Source organism: Apodemus sylvaticus, chromosome 7 (genome assembly GCF_947179515.1).
Source record: "Apodemus sylvaticus chromosome 7, mApoSyl1.1, whole genome shotgun sequence".
Classification (NCBI taxonomy): domain Eukaryota; kingdom Metazoa; phylum Chordata; class Mammalia; order Rodentia; family Muridae; genus Apodemus; species Apodemus sylvaticus.
The window spans coordinates 72,047,800-72,066,137 of record NC_067478.1 but is presented as its reverse complement, the minus strand read 5'-3'; the positions used below and the strand labels follow the sequence as shown (position 1 = coordinate 72,066,137).

Below are 18,338 nucleotides of genomic sequence, written 5' to 3'. Positions count from 1 at the left end.
ACCCAACACCAGAGAGATGGCATTTGAGTTCTGATTTTGATGTAGTATTCTGTGGGTGGAGACAGTCCTTAAATACCCATGCCACAGTACTAGAGAAAATCAATCAATTTTGTTGTGAATGCTGACAGTCTGGTACATTGTGAGGGTTTTTGTTGTTGTTTGTTTGTTTGTTTTCCTTATTTTAACGCAGGGTCTCACTTGCCTGTCCTAGAACTTGCAGTATAGACCACGTTGACAAAGATAAGCCAGTCTCTGCCTCCCAAGTGATTCCATTAAAAGTGTATGGCAGCCTGGTCTACAGAGTGAGTTTCAGGACAGTCAAGGCTATGTAGATAGACCTGTCTCAAAAAAAGGGGGTGGGCATGTATGTCTGGCTGTGGTTTATAGTGTGTGTGTGTGTGCATGTTTACATGTGAGGGGGTCAGAGGACAACTTTTGGGAGTTTGTTCTTTTTTCCCACCACATGGTTCCTGGGGCAGAATCCCTCCTCAGGTTGTATAGCAAGTGCTGTTACCTTTATCTGAGAGGGCTACATTACCTTCTCAATGAAAATGAAGAGTAGAATAAATCAACCAAACTCTTGGCTGGTTAGATGGATCAGCACCTCAAGGCATTTTTCTGCCTAGCCTCACAACTTCAGATCAATGCCCAGAGTGACATGGTAGAAAAGAGAAAATATGACTTCCCTTGAGATGTTATCCAACCTTCATATAAGTGGTGTGGCACACAAGTGTGTGCATGTGTGCCCAAGCACTCTCTCTCACTCCCCCACCCCCCCACATATACATACACACACATACACACATGCATACACACACACACACACACACACACACACACACCACAGAAATAATAAATATGTGTGTGGGGGGAAATCCTAATCAAGCAAACAACCTTTCTCTCTGCACAACTTACTGTTGATTATAGATCCTCTTTCAAAGTAAAGAAAATTAAGAGCATCTATTTAACATGACTTACATTATAAATATTTGATATATTAGCCCTTAGTTTGCTTGAGGATAATTTTGAGAAAAATCATGGATTCTGCTTTTACGGTTTCTTGACCCTTCTATTTCAGGCATTCATAGTCCTGCCCAGGATTCTTTTAGCTAAGCTGTTCACTCTCAGTGCTCCTGAAACTGTCTTAGTACTTTTTTGTTAAGAGTGAAGGATAGTGATTGAGTCAAATATACCTGCTTTTTTTTTTCTTCTGTCACCAGTGCATATAGTAGTGTTCCTCGGGTTTTAAGAAACATTTTTTTTTGGTCAATTTTAACATGTTTATATTTTCCATGTAAATCTTTAATTTTATCATAAAGTGTTTTTACTTCCCTTTTCAATAAAGAAAAAAATATCAAAAAAAAAAGAAATATTTTTGAGCTAATCCCAGTGTAGCAGGAGATTTTTCTAGTCATCTATAATAATCTGAGGATTAGCATCTGATTTATTTGCAGGTATTGGGAATATATTTGTGGACAAGTATATTCACAAATAGTTGTGAATGGGTATAACAGGAGATTATTCTAACCATTCTGCAGTTAATCTGAAGGTCATTGCATGACTTGTAATTCCATTACTACAAGCAATGCCAGAGACTGTTTTCACAGTAAGTGGACACTTACGTCCATGTCCTTGAATTTTCTTTTTTGAAGTTGGATGTTGTTATACAACCAGTCTGGCCTCCTGTCTTACTCTCCAGAATTTTTGGTTCAGAGGCATTTACTACAACACCAGCTTTGTTTATTTACTCTTTGTTTACTGACAGGGTCTCATGTAGGTCAGACTGGCCTCAAACATACTGTGCATTCCAGGATGACCTTGAACTCCGATCCTCCTGCCTCCACACGTGCTAGGATTCATGAGTAAAGCACCACACTCTGTTTGGAGATGCTGAGGATTGAACCCAGAGCTCCATGCTTGCCAGGCGAACTCTTGAATTCCCGGGTCATAGATGCAGCCTAGATTTACATTTTTGAAAATTATGTCTCATTTTTAGTTTCAGTGGTATGTTCATTTGTTCTTATCTTCTGTTGCTATGCAACTTAAAAGCAGCTTTCGGAGGAAAGAGTTTATTTGGCTTACGTGTTCATCTTACTGTCCGTCATCAAGGGAAGCCAAGGCAGGAACCTAGAGTCAGAACTGGAGCAGAGACCATGGAGGAGTGCTGCTTATTGGCTTGTTCCCCTATGGCTTGCCCAGTTTGCTTTTGTCTGAAAGTTTAACTTAACATTTTTCTTTGGGTCTTTATTTTATTTTGAGGTGTTTCATTTTCCTTTATAAGTTTTCATTTTTAAAGAGAGGATCTCAATATATATCTCCATTGGTTTAGAATTTACTATTGTAGACAAGACTGGCCTTGAACTTGTAGTGATCCTCCAGCCTCTGCCCCTTGAGTGCTGGGATTACAGGCATATAACACTGTGTAGGACTTAAAATTTTGTGTATGGTATGATGAAAGGGTCATTGTGAAATCTATCCATCATCTATCTGTCCGTCCATCCATCCATCCATCCATCCATATATACATACATACATACATACATACATACATACATAGATCCATCCATCGGTCCATCCGTCCATCCATCCATCCATCCATCCATCCATCCATCCATCCATCCAGTTGTCCTAGTACATTTGCCAAAGTGAAGCAAATGGCCCACAGAAGCCCTCTTCCACTCAGCCATACCCCTGCCTCCTCTTTACTCCTTTTCATTACCAATAAAAATATTTCATGATCCACCCTAAATTGGCCCTGTAACTTTACATTTTCTGTTTGATAGGAAAAGAATAGCCATACCTTGAATTGGATTTACCCAGAATATACATCATTTTGTGAGTCAAATGGCATATGAATGCTCTTGTAATAATTTCTTTTTTTATTATTAGACAGATTACATCAATGCCAGTTTCATGGATGGTTACAAGCAGAAGAATGCTTATATTGGTACACAAGGTAAGCTATTTTAGCCTTACCTGTTCATGTTGTGGCTCCTGTGTGTGATTCCTCATTTCAGGTGATTTCTAAATTTTAATTATATGTGTATGAGTGTTTGGTCTGCATGTAAGTCTGTATACCATAAAATGTGGTATATGTAGAAACCAGAAGAGGGTGTCAGATCTTCTGAAGTTGTAGATGGTTGTAAGCTGCCATATGGGTCCTGGGAATCAAACCTGTAACCTCGGGAGAGGCAGCAAGTGCTCTTCACCACTGAGCTATCTCTCCAGCCCCTATCTCCAGCTTTTTTGTAAGTGCTAAGATCCAAAATCTAGTCCTCATATTGAGCAGCAAGTGTTCTTAACTGTTGGGTCAACTTTCCTGCATCAAAATGATTTGTGTGTGTGTGTGTGTGTGTGTGTGTGTGTGTGTGTGTGTGTGTATGTGTTTCACTGTGTAACCTTGACTGTCCTGGAACTTGCTTTGTAGACCAGGCTGTCCTTGAACTCAGAGATCCACCTGCCTCTGATGCTGGGATTAATGGTGATACTATATCAACTCAGATGTCATAATTTTTTAAAGGAAATTTGTTATGGCCACTAAAATCCTGATTTTTATAAAGTTTGGTAGTTGAAGAGGACAGATAAGTTTCAAGTTTTAATTCCAGAAGTGCATAGAAACTTACTACAAAGAGAAAAAGTAGTAATTTAAACCTATGATATTACTGATTGCCAACAAGGTTTTAGGGCTGTGGTTTAGTCTAGTAATCCAAGAGTATACATACGGCTTCAGAACTCAGTAGTCTGTAGTCATGCATACATATCATGCACACATATGATCAAAATATGACTCAAGCTGGGAATGTAATTTAGTGATACAGCACATGCCTAAAAGTTTTGTGTTTGATCTCTACCATATCAAGAAAATAGTAATAACAATCAAAAGAAGTCTGAATCTAGTTATGAGTAACAAATCAGTCAAATCCAGATTGTTTAGCATAGGACAAGAAAACTAGCTCAGGATAGGCATATTGGTACATACATGCTTGTAATTCCATGACTCAGAGGAGCACAAGTTCAAAGCCTGCCTATTCTGAGTAGTTAATTGGAGGCAAACCTGGAGTTACACAGCAGAACTCTTTTTTTTTTTTAATATTTATTTATTTCTTATATGTAAGTACACTGTAGCTGTCTTCAGACATTCCAGAAGAGGGAGTCAGATCTTGTTATAGATGGTTGTGAGCCACCATGTGGTTGCTGGGATTTGAACTCAGAACCTCTGGAAGAGCAATCAGTGCTCTTAACCACTGAGCCATCTCTCCAGCCCACAGCAGAACTCTTGAAGAGAAAAAAAGTAAGTAGCTCGAACTCTTTAATGTTAATATCATGACAAAAGAAAAAAGGAAGAGAACTGTTCTAGATTACTAAAGAAAGAACTAAAGGTAATGTGGGCCTTATGATGTATCCTCTATAGGGAGAAAGTAGTGTTAAGGACAAATTATTGAGACAGTTGTAGACATTCTATCTGTAAGATTATACTGGTGTTCCATTGAATGCTACTGTAATGATATATAGTGATATATACAAGGAATGAATAATATGTGTGTGCATGCATATATATATATATATATACACACACACATAAATATATATATATATATACACACACACATACACACATGTGGCAGGGGTCTCATCTACTTTAGGCTCTTTGATACTCGCTGTGTAGCAAAGGATGTCTGTGAATTCCTGATCCTTCTGCCTCTGCCTTTGAATTGCTGGTATTATACAGGTGCTACCATATACAACTCTAGTGATCTAATGTTTACATAGATATACATATATACTAATAATATTTTAATGTTATCTGTTAAGAATATATATTATGTTTCAGGAGTATAATCTCTGATTATTAAAGTAAATATGGCCAGGCAGTGGTGGTGCATGCCTTTGATCCCAGCACTTGGGAGGCAGAGGCAGGTGGATTTCTGAGTTCCAGGCCAGCCTGGTCTACAGAGTGAGTTCCAGGACAGCCAAGGCTACACAGAGAACCCCTGTCTCAAAAAAACAAAAAAACAAAAAAAAAAAAAGAAAAGAAAGTAAATATGAAAGTAGGCTTTTAAAAATTGTGTGTGTGTTTAGTTAAACAAACTGAAACCCAACTGGTGAAGAGACCTCAAACATATAGCTATTAACAGAACCAGAATTTGAATCCATGTCTGGTACAGAAGTTCTCTTAAGCTAGCTCAGTGGATAACTGACTTCTGTGTCAAAGTAAGCAGTCAATTTACATCTATAGATGTCAGTTATATGTGTGTGGTATAGTAAATGCTCACACAAACACATACACACACAGACATACACGTGTGTATGTTTATTTTTGTGTGTTGGCAGATCTAGAGGAGAGCGTCAGGTGTCCTGCTCTGTCACTCTTTACCTTGTACTTTTGAGACAGGGTCTCTCAATGAACGTGGAGCCAGGCCAGTGGTAAGCAAGCTCTAGAGAGCCATCCCTTCCCTCCAAGTACTAGAGGTGTAAGCACGTACACATGCCTGCCTTTCTGTGTGTGTTCCTGGGATTTGATTGAAGTTTTCATGGTTGTGTAGCAAGAATTCTTACCCAATCAGCCATTTATCCCAGCTTCTCTTTGTTTTTATTTTCAGACAGCCCTTGTTGGTTAGGAGCTTGCTGAGTGCTACACAAGGGTTACACATCTGAGAAGCTAGCAGAGGCATGGGGCTGGAAAGTTGTTGGGTACTAGGGATCACATGAGGGTCCTCAAAAGGAATCGCTAACCACGCAGCCCACAGCCCTTAGTGTATTTGCTGTTGTTTGTTTTGAAACAGTGCCTCAGTCTATAGCTTGGGCTGGCTTGAAACTCACAGTGATCCTCCTACCCCAGCCTCCCAAGTGTAGAGAGTATAGGAATGAACCACCATACTCAGCTTCGCCAACATCTTTTATTTTGATGTTGTGTTTTGAAAAGGGGTTTCATGTAACCCAGGCTAGCCCAGAACTCTCTTTATAGTTGAGGATAAATTTGAATTCTTGATGTTATTGCTGCCTCCTCCTTCCAAGTACTGGGATTATAGGCATGCCCAGCTTGCACTCACGTTGTATGATATTAGATTATCTTTGTGGAAGCAGACACTGACAAAGATATTTAAGGTTTTAGAATGAATCTAAATATTTAAGAACATAATATGCATTAAATTATATTCAAAATTCACACATCTAACAAATATAGTTGTAACTGCTATACTTTAAAACAATTTTATTTTAAATTTTATGCAAATGGGTGTTTTGCTTGTCTGTGTGTGTGACATGTGCATGTCTGGTGCCAATGGAGGCCAGATGAGGTGTCAGACCTCCTGAAACTGTAGCTGCAGGCAATTTGGAGGCATGGTATGGGTGCTGGGAGCCAAACCCAGGCTCTCCGGAAGAGCAGCCAGGACTCATAACTGTTGAGGTATCTCTGCAGTCTCAAGAGTTGTAGTTTTTGGCATGGATATCTACATAACAAAAAGATTTGCTATCACATGGGAGGGGGTGATTCTGTTAACTGTTTTATTTGTTCATATCTATACGTATACATAGGAAGTTATTATAGAGGTGCTGGAAAATGTTTACATTGTCTCTGGATCTTGGAGTTAATGAATGATTTTTATCTTCATTTTCCTTTTTGCGTTTATTTTTTGAGGCAGGGTTTCTCTGTATAGTCCTGGCTTTACTGGCCCTCTTTTTGTAGGTCAGGTTGGCCACTTACCCATAGATCTGGCTGCCTCTGCCTCCCACGTGCTGGGATTAAAGGGGTATGCCACCATTTTATCTTCATTTTTGAAATAAATCACAAAGTTAAGCATTATCCATATATGAGCATTAGGAAGGCAATACAAGCACTTTTTTTCATCTTTAAGCCCCGTCCTCATCCGAACTCCACTATGTGCTTCTCACACACTTTATTACTAGATTCCCCTGGTTCTGGTGCTCAAACCAAGGGCCTTGCACAGGACAAACATGTTTCAGACCCACACCCATTTCATTTTCCATATTCAAACCATTAGCAATGACTGAGTACGGATAATACCTGCTGGTGGTAGAAAAGTAGGATCATACTTCGAGACCAGCTTCTGCTACACATTGAGACCCTGTTTCAAAAGGCCCCCCCAAATCCTCAAAACTTGTTAGAATTGGAACAGCTAAGCAGTCAGAATATCTGATAAACTAGATACAAATTCAAGGTAGGTAAAGAGAGGAATTTAACTTTCTTTTTTTTAAAGATATATTTATTTTATATATGTGAGTACACTGTCACTGTCTTCAGACACACCAGGAGAGGGCATTAGAACCCATTACAGATGTTTGTGAGCCACCATGTAGTTGCTGGGACTTGAACTCAGGATCTCTGGAAGAGCAATCAGTGCTCTTAACCCCTGAGCTATCTCTCCAGCCCCAGAATCTAACTTTCTTAATGGCACAGGAGAAAGATTCAGAAAACATGTATGTTTCCCAAGTTAGGATCTTCCCTCACAGTTTTGAGTTTGGGAATTGAACCCAGAGCTTTGGGCATGCTAAGCATGGGCTCTACTACTAAGCTATACTGCCTCTTCCCTGTCCTGAGATAAGACCATTTAAACTTTTTCCGTCCTACTTTTATTTTATTTTTATAGGTATTTTGCCTGCATTGGCATCTGTGTACCACATATATGCATTGCCTACAGAAGTTAGAAGTGGGCATCGGATCCTCTGGATTAGAGTGGCTTTAGGCTATTATGTGGGTGCCAGGAACTGAACCTAGATCCTCTGAAAGAACAGCTACTGCTCTTAACCACTCTTCGCTCTGAAATTAGATCCTTTATTATTCTTTGTCTGTCTGTCTATCTGTGATATGATGGAGCCTAGTTTTGCAGACTAGGCTGTCACTCCTCCCATTTTTTGTCTTTATTTTTGTTTTTTGTTTGTTTGTTTATTGGATTTGGTTTTTTTTTCTGAGACAGGGTTTCTCTGTGTAACCCTGGCTGTCCTGGAACTCACTCTGTAGACCATGGTGGCCCCGAACTCAGAAATCTGCCTGCCTCTGCCTCCCAGAGTGCTGGGATTACAGGCGTGCGCCACCACCGCCTGTCTTTTATTTTTGTTTTTAAAAGTTATTTTATTTTTTGTTTTGTCTGTTTAAGTGTTTTCACTGCACGCATGTATGCAGTGACCATAGCAGTGCTAGAAGACAGTGTCAGGTCCCCTGGAACCGGATGGTGGGTTGCTGTCAAGTGGGTGCTAGTGTCAGGCACTTGTTAGCCCAGCACTAGGGAGGCAGAGAAAGGATCCCTGGGGCTCCGGGCTATCCAGTATAGCTACTAGGCAGATACCAGGGTCCAGAGAGAGACCCCATCTCAAAACAAAACAAAAATACCACTAATGCAAACCAAGGTGGGTGGCAGCCCAGGGCGACACTAGGCGTTACCCATGGCTTCCACACTCATAGGTGAGTGGCTCTTCATACACACACACACCCTCTTACATTTGCTTACACACAAAATGTCAGTGGTTACTAAAGGCTTTGGCAAAAATAGAACCATTGGGCTTTCGGGTCTAAATTAACCCTTGATATTATCTTGCTTTTCTGAAAATAGAGAGGGGAAAACAAAGAATTACCCTGAGGAGTTGTCACACAGACGCTTGTTGGAGAGCACTCGTCATTGTGCAGGTTCTGATTATAATGGCGCTCATCCTCCGCATCTACTTACTGGAACGGGGACTTTCTTTTCTCTTTTTTTTGGGTTTTGTTTTGTTTTGTTTTTTCGAGACAGGGTTTCTCTGTGTAGCCCTGGCTGTCCTGGAACTCACTCTGTAGACCAGGTTGGCCTCGAACTCAGAAATCCGCCTGCCTCTGCCTCCTAAGTGCTGGGATTAAAGGCCTGTGCCACCACCGCCCGGTGGGGATTTTCTTTACTGTCCAATGTAACATGCTACAATTTAAATGGTTGGAGTATTTAGGACTAGCCGTGCCATCCAGAACTTAGGGGAAAGAAAGTCCTTTGAGTGTCCTGGTCAAAGAGAAAACTGGGCACTTAAAAATGGAGACAAGGCCTGGAGAGATGCCTTAGCATTTACTGCTCTTACAGAGGACCAGAGTTCACTTCCCAGAGATCATATGGGGAGGCTTGTAATGCTTATAACCTTAGGCCCAGGGAGTCTGACCTCTGCAGGTGCCCACACACATCCTCCATGCAGGCCTACATCCAAACACACATACACAAAAATAAAATAAGTTCTTGAAAATGCAGTGGTATCACAGGTAAGGGAGACAATAGAATGAGTGGAACAGAATCAGAGAGATACAGTGTGTCTGCATTGTATTTTTTAAGTATTAAACTGTAACGGGGAAGAAATATTCTGAAAAATACATTAGAATGGTGTTAGTAACCTAGATTTAAAAGTGATAAATTTCTCATCATACTGAAACTTTGTATTAAAAATAGGGGAGAGGGCAGATGTAGCAAAGACACTTTTAACTGGGGAAAGGCGGAAACAGGTGTGTTAAAATTGACTTCACCCTTTTTTTTCAGTTTTTGGTTTTTTGAGATAGGGTTTCTCTGTGTAGCCCTGGCTGTCCTAGAACTCAGTCTAAACTGAGGCTGAATTGGATCCATCTGCCTCTGCCTCCTAAATGCGAGCATTCAAAGCATCTGTCACCACCAGTGGCTTTCCCCCTTCCCCTCTTCAGTGTGAGTGTGCTGTTGCTATTCCAGGATGTTCTTCCCCTGTCCACTACAGACAGGGTTTCTCTGTGTAGCCCTGACTTTCCTAGAATTCACTCTGTAGCCTAGGTTGGCCTCAAAATCACAGAGATACACCTGCTCCCAAGTGCTCCCATTAAAGGTATATGTCACTCCCCAACACCCAAATGACTCCAGCTTTTTTTTTTAAGATGTATTTATTTATTTTATGTATGTGAATACCTTGTAGTTCTCTTCAGACACACTAGAAGAGGGCACCAGATCTCATTACAGATGGTTGTGAATCACCCTCATTTACTCGTTTAAAAAGTTGGAGTCGGGGCTGGAGAGATGGCTCAGTGGTTAAGAGCACTTGACTGCTCTTCTAGAGGTCCTGAGTTCAATTCCCAGCAACCACATGGTGGCTCACAACCATCTGTAAGGGGAATCTGATGCCCTCTTCTTGTGCGTCTGAAGACAGCAACAGTGTACTCATATAAATAAAATAAATAAATCTTAAAAAAAAAAAGAGTAAATGAATTAAAAATGCTGAGCTGACTTGCACAGTGAAGATGTCTGTGTTACAGGCCTGGTGACCTGAGTCAAATCTCCTGCACCATGTGAGGTGGAGGAAGAAGAACACAAAGTCCTAAAGCACAAGTCCTTAGCATTCCGGTCCTCGCAGACACACTGGCCTGTGGCAGGCCTGCCGCCACAGCACACCCCAGCACTTACTGACAAAAGCAACAGTGACAACAGTAACTTTAACCAAGAGTACTAGAGGTCCTATTATTAGAGACAAGAAAATTGAGGAAGAAAGCTGGGCGTGATGGCACGTGCCTATATTTGGTTCACAAGTTTGAGGCCTCTCTGAGTTATACAGTAAGATCCCATCTCACCAAAGGGAGAGGGAGGGAAGGGAAGTTCCATAAGTTAGTAAAAGAATTTTGAAGACTAGGTCCCTGTCCTAAAGGACTTGAGACAATGGGACACAGAAGCAGCCTGGTTTAGGAGGTAATGTATTACGAGGCTGAGGGCTAGTGAGGTAGACACAGAGACAGGTGGGTATAGACTTGACACTTGTTACCATAGATGTGGCTGCTGAGGCTCTGTGGCTCAGGCTCTGAGACTGTCTTTAACAGTGTTCCAACATATGGCTCACCTGGACATCTTTTGAATCTGAATATTCTCTTTCCTTTTATTTTTGGTAGAGTCTTTTTTTATTTTTCTTTAAATTTTTCTTTTTTTTTTCCTTTTTTCTTTTGTTTTCTTAGATATTTTCTTTATTTACATTTCAAATGTTATCCCCTTTCTTGGCTTCCCCTCCAAAATACCCTATACCATCCCCTTTCCCCCTATTCACCAACCCACCCACTCCCTCTACCCTTTCCTGGCATTTCCCTATACTGGGACATTGAGCCTTCTCAGGACCAAGGGCCTCTGCTCCCTCTGATGACCAACAAGGCCATCCCCTGCTTGAGCTTCATATGGCCTGTGAATTGTATCTTGGGTATTCTAAGCTTCTGGGCTAATATCCACTTATCAGTGAGTGCATACCATGTGTGTTCTTTTGTGACTGGGTTACCTCACTCGGGATGATATTTTCTAGTTCCATCCATTTGCCTAAGAACCTGCATGTTTGTCCATGCATTATATGCATGCAGTGCCCATAGAGATTAGAAGAGGAATTTAGGTCCTCTAGAACTATAGTTATAAAAGCTCTTAGCTGCCATGTGGGTGCTTAGAATTCAATCTAGTTCCTGTGGATGCCAGAGGGAGCAATTGGATCCCATGAAGTTGAAGTTGCAGGCTGTACCTGATGTAGGTTCTGGGAGCTAAATTTAGGTCTTCTGCAAGAACAGTATGAGTTTTCAACTGCTGAACCATCTCTTCAATCCTGTCATTCTGTATTTTTAATATTCATCCATACAGAAATGATATGGTTGGTTTGATGACCTCCCTGAATAAGGAGAGATAAGACAAAGCTCACATGAACACTTGTAATCGCAGTACTTGGAAGGAAGAGACCTGAGGAACAGGTGGCCAGGACAGGCTGGACTACATAGTGAGTCTGAGTCTGTATGAGATCCTGTTTCAGTCTGTGCTTCAGAGATACTACTCTGAAGCCAAGTCTAGAAAGACAGACATGCTTCTAAAGAGCTGTTCTTCCTTCTCTCCTTTCATTCCAGGTCCTTTGGAGAACACCTATCGTGACTTTTGGCTTATGGTTTGGGAGCAAAAAGTTTTGGTGATTGTTATGACCACCCGGTGAGTTAGTCTACTTTAAACCATAGATTGCCTGACCCTAAGCTTGAATGATTAGGAAAGCCATGTCACATCTACAGTGAACATACTAGGACATGGTGAAGACAGTGTTAGCCTTACAGAAAGATCTTTAGTCTGAAACTGTAGGGACCTAGGGCTAGTTAAAGCCTATCCTGGGCTTCTGGCTGTGTTCACTACAGGCTGTGCTGGGAAATGCCAGCAGCATACCTTTACGCTATCTCTTGTCTAAAGAGGAAAGGTGCCTTCCTGGCTGCTGCTTCACCAGTGCCCATGGCTTTCCAGTTCCTCCTTCTTTTGATGGTTCTTCTGTTTATTCATATCTCTACCTGTAAGGGAACAGGTAAAAGATGGTTGAAACATAAGGCAGGAAGTTCTTTATAAAGGGTTGTTTTTGAAATTCGACAATTCTGCCAAATTTAAGGAATTTCATATTTTATTAGTTTCATCATTAATTATAACCTATTTCAGATAGGGATGAAAAGCGTTTGCTCAGGTCCCTGCCTCAGGGCATTGTCAACAGCCACCCTTAGTGGGAGCAGTACCACCTCAAAGTTATCTGAGGCCACTCAAAAATGGTGAGATGAAGTACGTGGTCTTAGCTCCACCCAGGAATTGTGTCTTTCCTCTTCCTGTGTCAGCAAAGGGTCCTTTGTGGAGAAGAAACTGAGCAGTGCCTAAGGTCTAGGCCTCAGTGTGTTTTTGCTACTATATGTGAGAAATACAACCAGGCATCAGGAAGGAGACCAGATGACACAGTGCTGTGCGTGCGTGTGTGTGCTAAGTGTACACATGTAGGAATGTCAGCTGTTTTAACGCCTGTTTAGAATGAAGAGATGTCCTTTTTCAGCCAAGATCAGTGCTGTACGTCAGAAGCAGTGCAGATCACATGGCTGCCTAGGAGCTCAGCAGTTTGGGGTGGGAAGCATCTTACAGTTGGTTGAAGAGCTACGGCTTAACTTGCTCTGTATGTTTTCAGCTTTGAGGAAGGCGGCAGGAGAAAATGCGGCCAGTACTGGCCTTTAGAAAAAGACTCTCGGATCCGATTTGGCTTCCTCACGGTGACTAATCTAGGTGTGGAGAACATGAACCATTATAAGAAAACAACTCTAGAAATTCACAACACAGAGGTAAATGCAGATTTCTATTTTCTCACTTTTTTGAAACTAGGGAAGCTCCTTTAAAGACATTCTCATTGAGGGTGGTGATGCACACCTTTAATCTCAGCACTCAGCCAGAAGAGGTGAATATTGGTGAGGTCAAGGTCAGCCTGGTATATGTAGTGAGTTCTAGGCCACCCAGGGCTACATACTGAGTCTCTATCTCAATAAAACAAACAAACAAACAAACAAACAAAAAAAGAAAATGTCTAGAGGGAATAGGTGGGATTTTAGGGAGGTAATAAACAGCTCTTATTTTTCCTGAAAACAAGATGAAGATGCTCAGCTGAGAAGCCAGTTTCATAGTGCCCACTTTTAATCCCAGCACTCTAGACACAGAGGCAAGTTGACTGCTATAAGTTCAAGGCCAGCCTGGTTTACATAATTAGCCCCAAATAGAGACACCTCCCACAACCCCCTTTCAAAAAAAAATACTCAACTCAGAACTAATAAAGTTATCACCTCGCTATAAGAGTGGCATTAAGGGGCTGGAGAGATGGCTCAGCCGTTAAGAGCACTGACTGCTCTTCCATAGGTCCTGAGTTCTATTCCCAGCACCCACATGGTGGCTCACAACCATCTGTAATGGGATCTGATGATCTCTTCTGGTGTGTCTGAAGACAGCTACAGTGTACACATATACATACAATAAAAAAAAAAAAACTTTTTTTAAAAAAGTGTGGCATTAAAGAGAAATAAAAATTTTCACCTTTGGGAATCTGGATGCTAAAGCCATGCTCATTACCCTTCCACGCAGGAGTCTGAGGCGGGATTACACATTGGAAACTTTGTACACAATATGGATCTTGTCTCAGAAAAACTACATTAAGGGACTGGAGAGATGATGGTTCAGCTGTTAGAGTACTTGGTACTCAGTCATGAGGATGAGAGTTCAGATGCATCCAGCTGGGGGTCCTGTTCATGCCTGTCATCAGATCTGATGGAGGTAGAGGCAAGAGACTTACTAGGGTTTCTGGTTATGGACTAGTTGAGGATACCTGACTCCAAGTTCAGGGAGAGACCCTGCTTCAAAATAGTAGGCAGCATAGTTGGAGGAGGACACCTGATGTCCTTTTCTGGCCTGTATGTGTGTACAAATGCATTAACATAGATGTATAGGCACTCACAAATGAAGTAAGTCAATAGTAATAAATGTCACTGTTTTACTTTGAGACAGTGTCTCTCGGTGTGTAGCGTTGGTTGACCTGGATCTCACTATATAGGTAGACCAGGTGGGCTCAAACTCATAAGAGATCCATCTGTCTGCCACTGCTTCCTGAATTTTGCAGTTTAGAGGTGTGCCCCACCATGCCTAACAGTAAATTTTTTAAGGACTTTTTTTTTTGATATTATAACTTAATTATAATATTTCCCTTTCCTTTTTTTCCTCTCTGGACCCTACCTGTTCTTTCAAATGTATAATCTCTATTTTTACTAATTGTTATTGCATGTATATATGTATTTTCACACATACACATATTTTTAAATATAATCTGTTATATCCATATAATTGCTTGTATTATGTTCTAGATCTGATTGTTTAGCACTGGACAACTAGTTGTTGTGTCCTTCCTGGCAGAGGACCACTTCTGGTTAATTTTTTGTCTTGTTTTTAATAATAAAATTATAATATACAATAATAATAACAATAATAAACAAGAAATGTGGATCCTATAATATAGCAGTTTGTCTTCCCAACCATGTAGCCATTCCTTTGGGTTTGAAGTAGAAAATCAATTATGTAGAAAGTTGACAGCGGGAGACAGGATCCTCTAAGGTCTTAAGGATCTGAAAGCCAAGGGTAGACAGAGTAGATAGGAACGACGACATTAACTCTCCCTTCTTTTTCATGTAAGGAGAGGCAGAGACGCCAGGTGACCCACTTCCAGTTCCTAAGCTGGCCAGATTATGGCGTCCCATCCTCAGCTGCTTCCCTCATTGACTTCCTGAGAGTGGTCAGAAACCAGCAGAGCGTGGCTGTGGGCAGCCTGGGAGCTCGCTCCAAAGGGCAGGGCCCTGAGCCGCCCATCGTGGTCCACTGTAGTGCTGGCATTGGCAGGACAGGTACTGTACCTCTTGGACTGGTGATAGGTGTGTCCACCTGGACAGAGGTGGTGGCGTAGAGAGGAGGAACGGAATGCTCAGGGCATGCCTATGATTAGAGAAGGAACTCATTCATTCCCTTGGTGGCAAGCTGCTATGATAATCACTTTTTAAGGTCCTTTTGTATTCCTTATGCTGGAGATGCTGCTTGCCAAAATGTACGGTTTATAAACCAAGTTCTTGGAGTTGTTAATCACCATTGTCTTCTTTTGACCTTGTGAACTCTGTCATCACCATGTTTGTGGTCCCGAGAGAGATTAGCTGGCCCTCTCAGAGGCTTCTTCTCCCTGTGCTGGTCTCGTCCCCCCATCCCCTTTTTTGTTGTGTGTGTTTATGAGACCAGGTCTTACTATGAAGTCCAATCTGACCTGGAGTTCCCAGCAATCCTCTTACTTTAGCCTCCCAAATAATGGGATTATTAAGTTTGTGCTATCTTCCTTGGCTTCTGTGTTCTTCATTTTGTGTTCTGTATGAGCTGCTGGCTTTACTAGTTCAGAGGTCCCTTTGGGGGAGTAATCAGGAGAACTGTATTTGTGTTAGACCTCTAGAGAGTTTCAAACTCTGGAAATTGGGTGTAGAAGTACAGCTGCACTCTCTGGTATTGAAGAAGCAGGACATTCTTCCTCTGTGTCACCTACCTACTTATTCTTCTGTTACCCTCTTGTATGTCCTGAGAGACAGGAGACCCTCATTTCCCTGGCCTTTACCGGGCCCTGTGACACTCTTTCCAAGTCCTTTTATGTTTAAGTTCTCCTGCCATTAGACCCTGTCTGTGCCTTTGAATTCCTGTATGCAGTCGTGCATGATGATTTGGTAAAACAAAGAAGACAAGAGAGGTACACTCACGTGATCATTTCCTTCCTTCTTCAGGTACCTTCTGCTCACTGGACATCTGCCTAGCACAGCTGGAGGAGCTTGGCACCCTTAATGTGTTCCAGACAGTGTCACGCATGAGGACCCAGAGGGCCTTCAGTATCCAGACCCCTGAACAGTACTACTTTTGCTACAAGGCTATTCTGGAGTTTGCAGAGAGGGAAGGCATGGTTCCTTCTGGTCACAGCCTGTTGGCCATGGACGGTCAATAACTGTTCCACAAGTTTCCATCTGCTGGTCAGCCTTCCTTAAACTACCCTGGACACCGTTGAGCCTATAGGTTGCCATCAGTTATGCTGAAGCCATGGATCAACCTCTCTCTTGTGTCTCCCAGTGCACATGTGCACGCAAGGCAGCCTTTCCTTTGGCTAGATAAATGTGGTGAACTTGCCACTAGAAAGGGCCAGCAGCAATGTGTTCTTAACTCCTAGCACCTGCTATCGAACTGTGCCTTATCAAAACCAAATTGTGGCTATTGATTTTTGCCAGGGTCCCTGAGGTAAGTGGGGAAGGACCCCTCCCCCAACCCCATCTCCCAATGCCATTCTTCTGGACATCTCCTCCTTCCCTTTGCTCTGATTTGACAGGGAGGTTTGGTGAGCATTCACCTTCCTACCCAGAAAGCTAGACCAAGTTACATATTCTAGAGAATGTCCCGAGTGCCAAGCACGTTTATACATAGGGCGTGTATTCCAGTCTTTTCTGTCATGCTGTGTGTGTGCGTGTACGTATGTGCACTTACATGTATGGATCCATATGTATGTGTGTACATAATCTATACTCTATGTGATAATTATGATCATATACTATAAATACATATACACACAGATACTCTTTGTGGAAGTTTCTGGGGCTTTATGGTGCAGTTCAGCATCCCTTGCTTCTTGGACCCTGCTGATTATTCTGGACTGGCTGCGGTTGGGGATCATGGCTCATGTTGTCAGACAGCAGTGTGATACAAGTATCAAGAAGTGACAACACCTACTTTTTTCCTGGGCCACAGGCCCTCTTCCTTAATGAAATCTTTCCTTCTGGACTCTATGCTTGTTGGAGCCAAAAATACTGACTTAACGGTAACACTGGTTCAATGCAGCATGGGTGTCCTTCATCTAACAGATTCTGTTTTCTTTGCTGATTTGGGGAACAGACCTCCACTGTGATTCCAGACTCTTGTCTTGACCCTAGTGATGGGGACCAAGGCTATAAATGAATTTACAGAGCTGCCAGAGTCCAAAGTAATCGGTACGAAGTTTTAAAGGAATAAAGGAGAGCCCAGAGTGAACAAGAGGAACCTACCATGAAATTCCCTTCTTGGGAGGACAAACTGGGGCCCCTTTTTCTTGTGTTGGAAGATTCCTTTCTTTATGCAACTCTTCCTTGTCTACTGAATGCTCAGCTCTTCCTGCCTGCTAGCCTGCCAGATCCTAGACAGCAAACTGGATGGGTCTATGTCTTTATAAAGCATAATCCCTTTGGCTGGATGAGGTCGTTCCTTGTAATCACTGGTCCCCTGCCCATACAACTTGTTCCTGTCTTTCCCCAGTCTGATTCACCAGGAATGGAATCAAGAGTTCCCAACACTGTGTTCCCACAAAACCCTAAGAACCCCTAAATCTTCCCTTACTCCAGAAGATGAGGTTGGCAGCTGGTCAGAGCTCAATAATTTTATACTGTAATAAGATCTTTGAATGTGTATATTCTTATTTTTTACAATCATTTCATTTTGTATTTAACATCAATGGACTGAGTCAGATTCAGTAAATAATTGTAATGTTCATACTCAATATCTTATAGTGGTACAGTTTTGTATTTACCTATAAATATACCAACATGATTAAACCCTTTTAGTTTCATGACTTTAACAGTCTGGGGTTGGGAAGGTGAGGAGGGAATCCAGGACTTGGTTCTGGACAGATGGGGAGGCATGGGGTGGAGGAGATGTAGAACTTGTGTCTGAGACTTAAGTTCTGAGCGGTGCCTGTTTGTGCAGGCTGTGTAGGCTGAAACAAGCTGAGGACTAAATACTTTGTCTCTTATGTCACTTCATTGAAACTGCACAGTTCTAATGAATATCCTCTGTCCTTTCTACATATGTGTCCCATTTCCCCAGTGCTGGAATTAGACATGCCCCCATACTGGGCATCCTTCACCTAATTCTGTATAAATGAGAAAGGTGAGGTCCAGGGGAATACAGTGATTTGCTCTAAAACTGTAACCCAAGTTGATCTGTTTATCAAGTCTGCAAACTCTCGGCAGCATCAGAAAT

The 18,338-nt window shown here is 41.9% G+C and overlaps 1 protein-coding gene across 2 annotated transcripts in view; it reads left to right on the top strand.

The window, feature by feature from the left end:
• Ptpn9 (protein tyrosine phosphatase non-receptor type 9) overlaps positions 1-17,911 on the top strand; it is a 75,794-nt gene extending 57,883 nt beyond the window's left edge. For both annotated transcript variants that reach the window (XM_052188268.1, XM_052188269.1), the window contains 5 exons: positions 2,890-2,956; positions 11,843-11,921; positions 12,916-13,066; positions 14,953-15,160; positions 16,070-17,911. In XM_052188268.1, the coding sequence (XP_052044228.1) occupies positions 2,890-2,956; positions 11,843-11,921; positions 12,916-13,066; positions 14,953-15,160; positions 16,070-16,284 (720 nt within the window). In that variant the 3' untranslated portion in view covers positions 16,285-17,911. The remainder of the gene's footprint in view (positions 1-2,889; positions 2,957-11,842; positions 11,922-12,915; positions 13,067-14,952; positions 15,161-16,069) is intronic.
• The last annotated feature ends 427 nt before the right edge of the window (positions 17,912-18,338 follow it).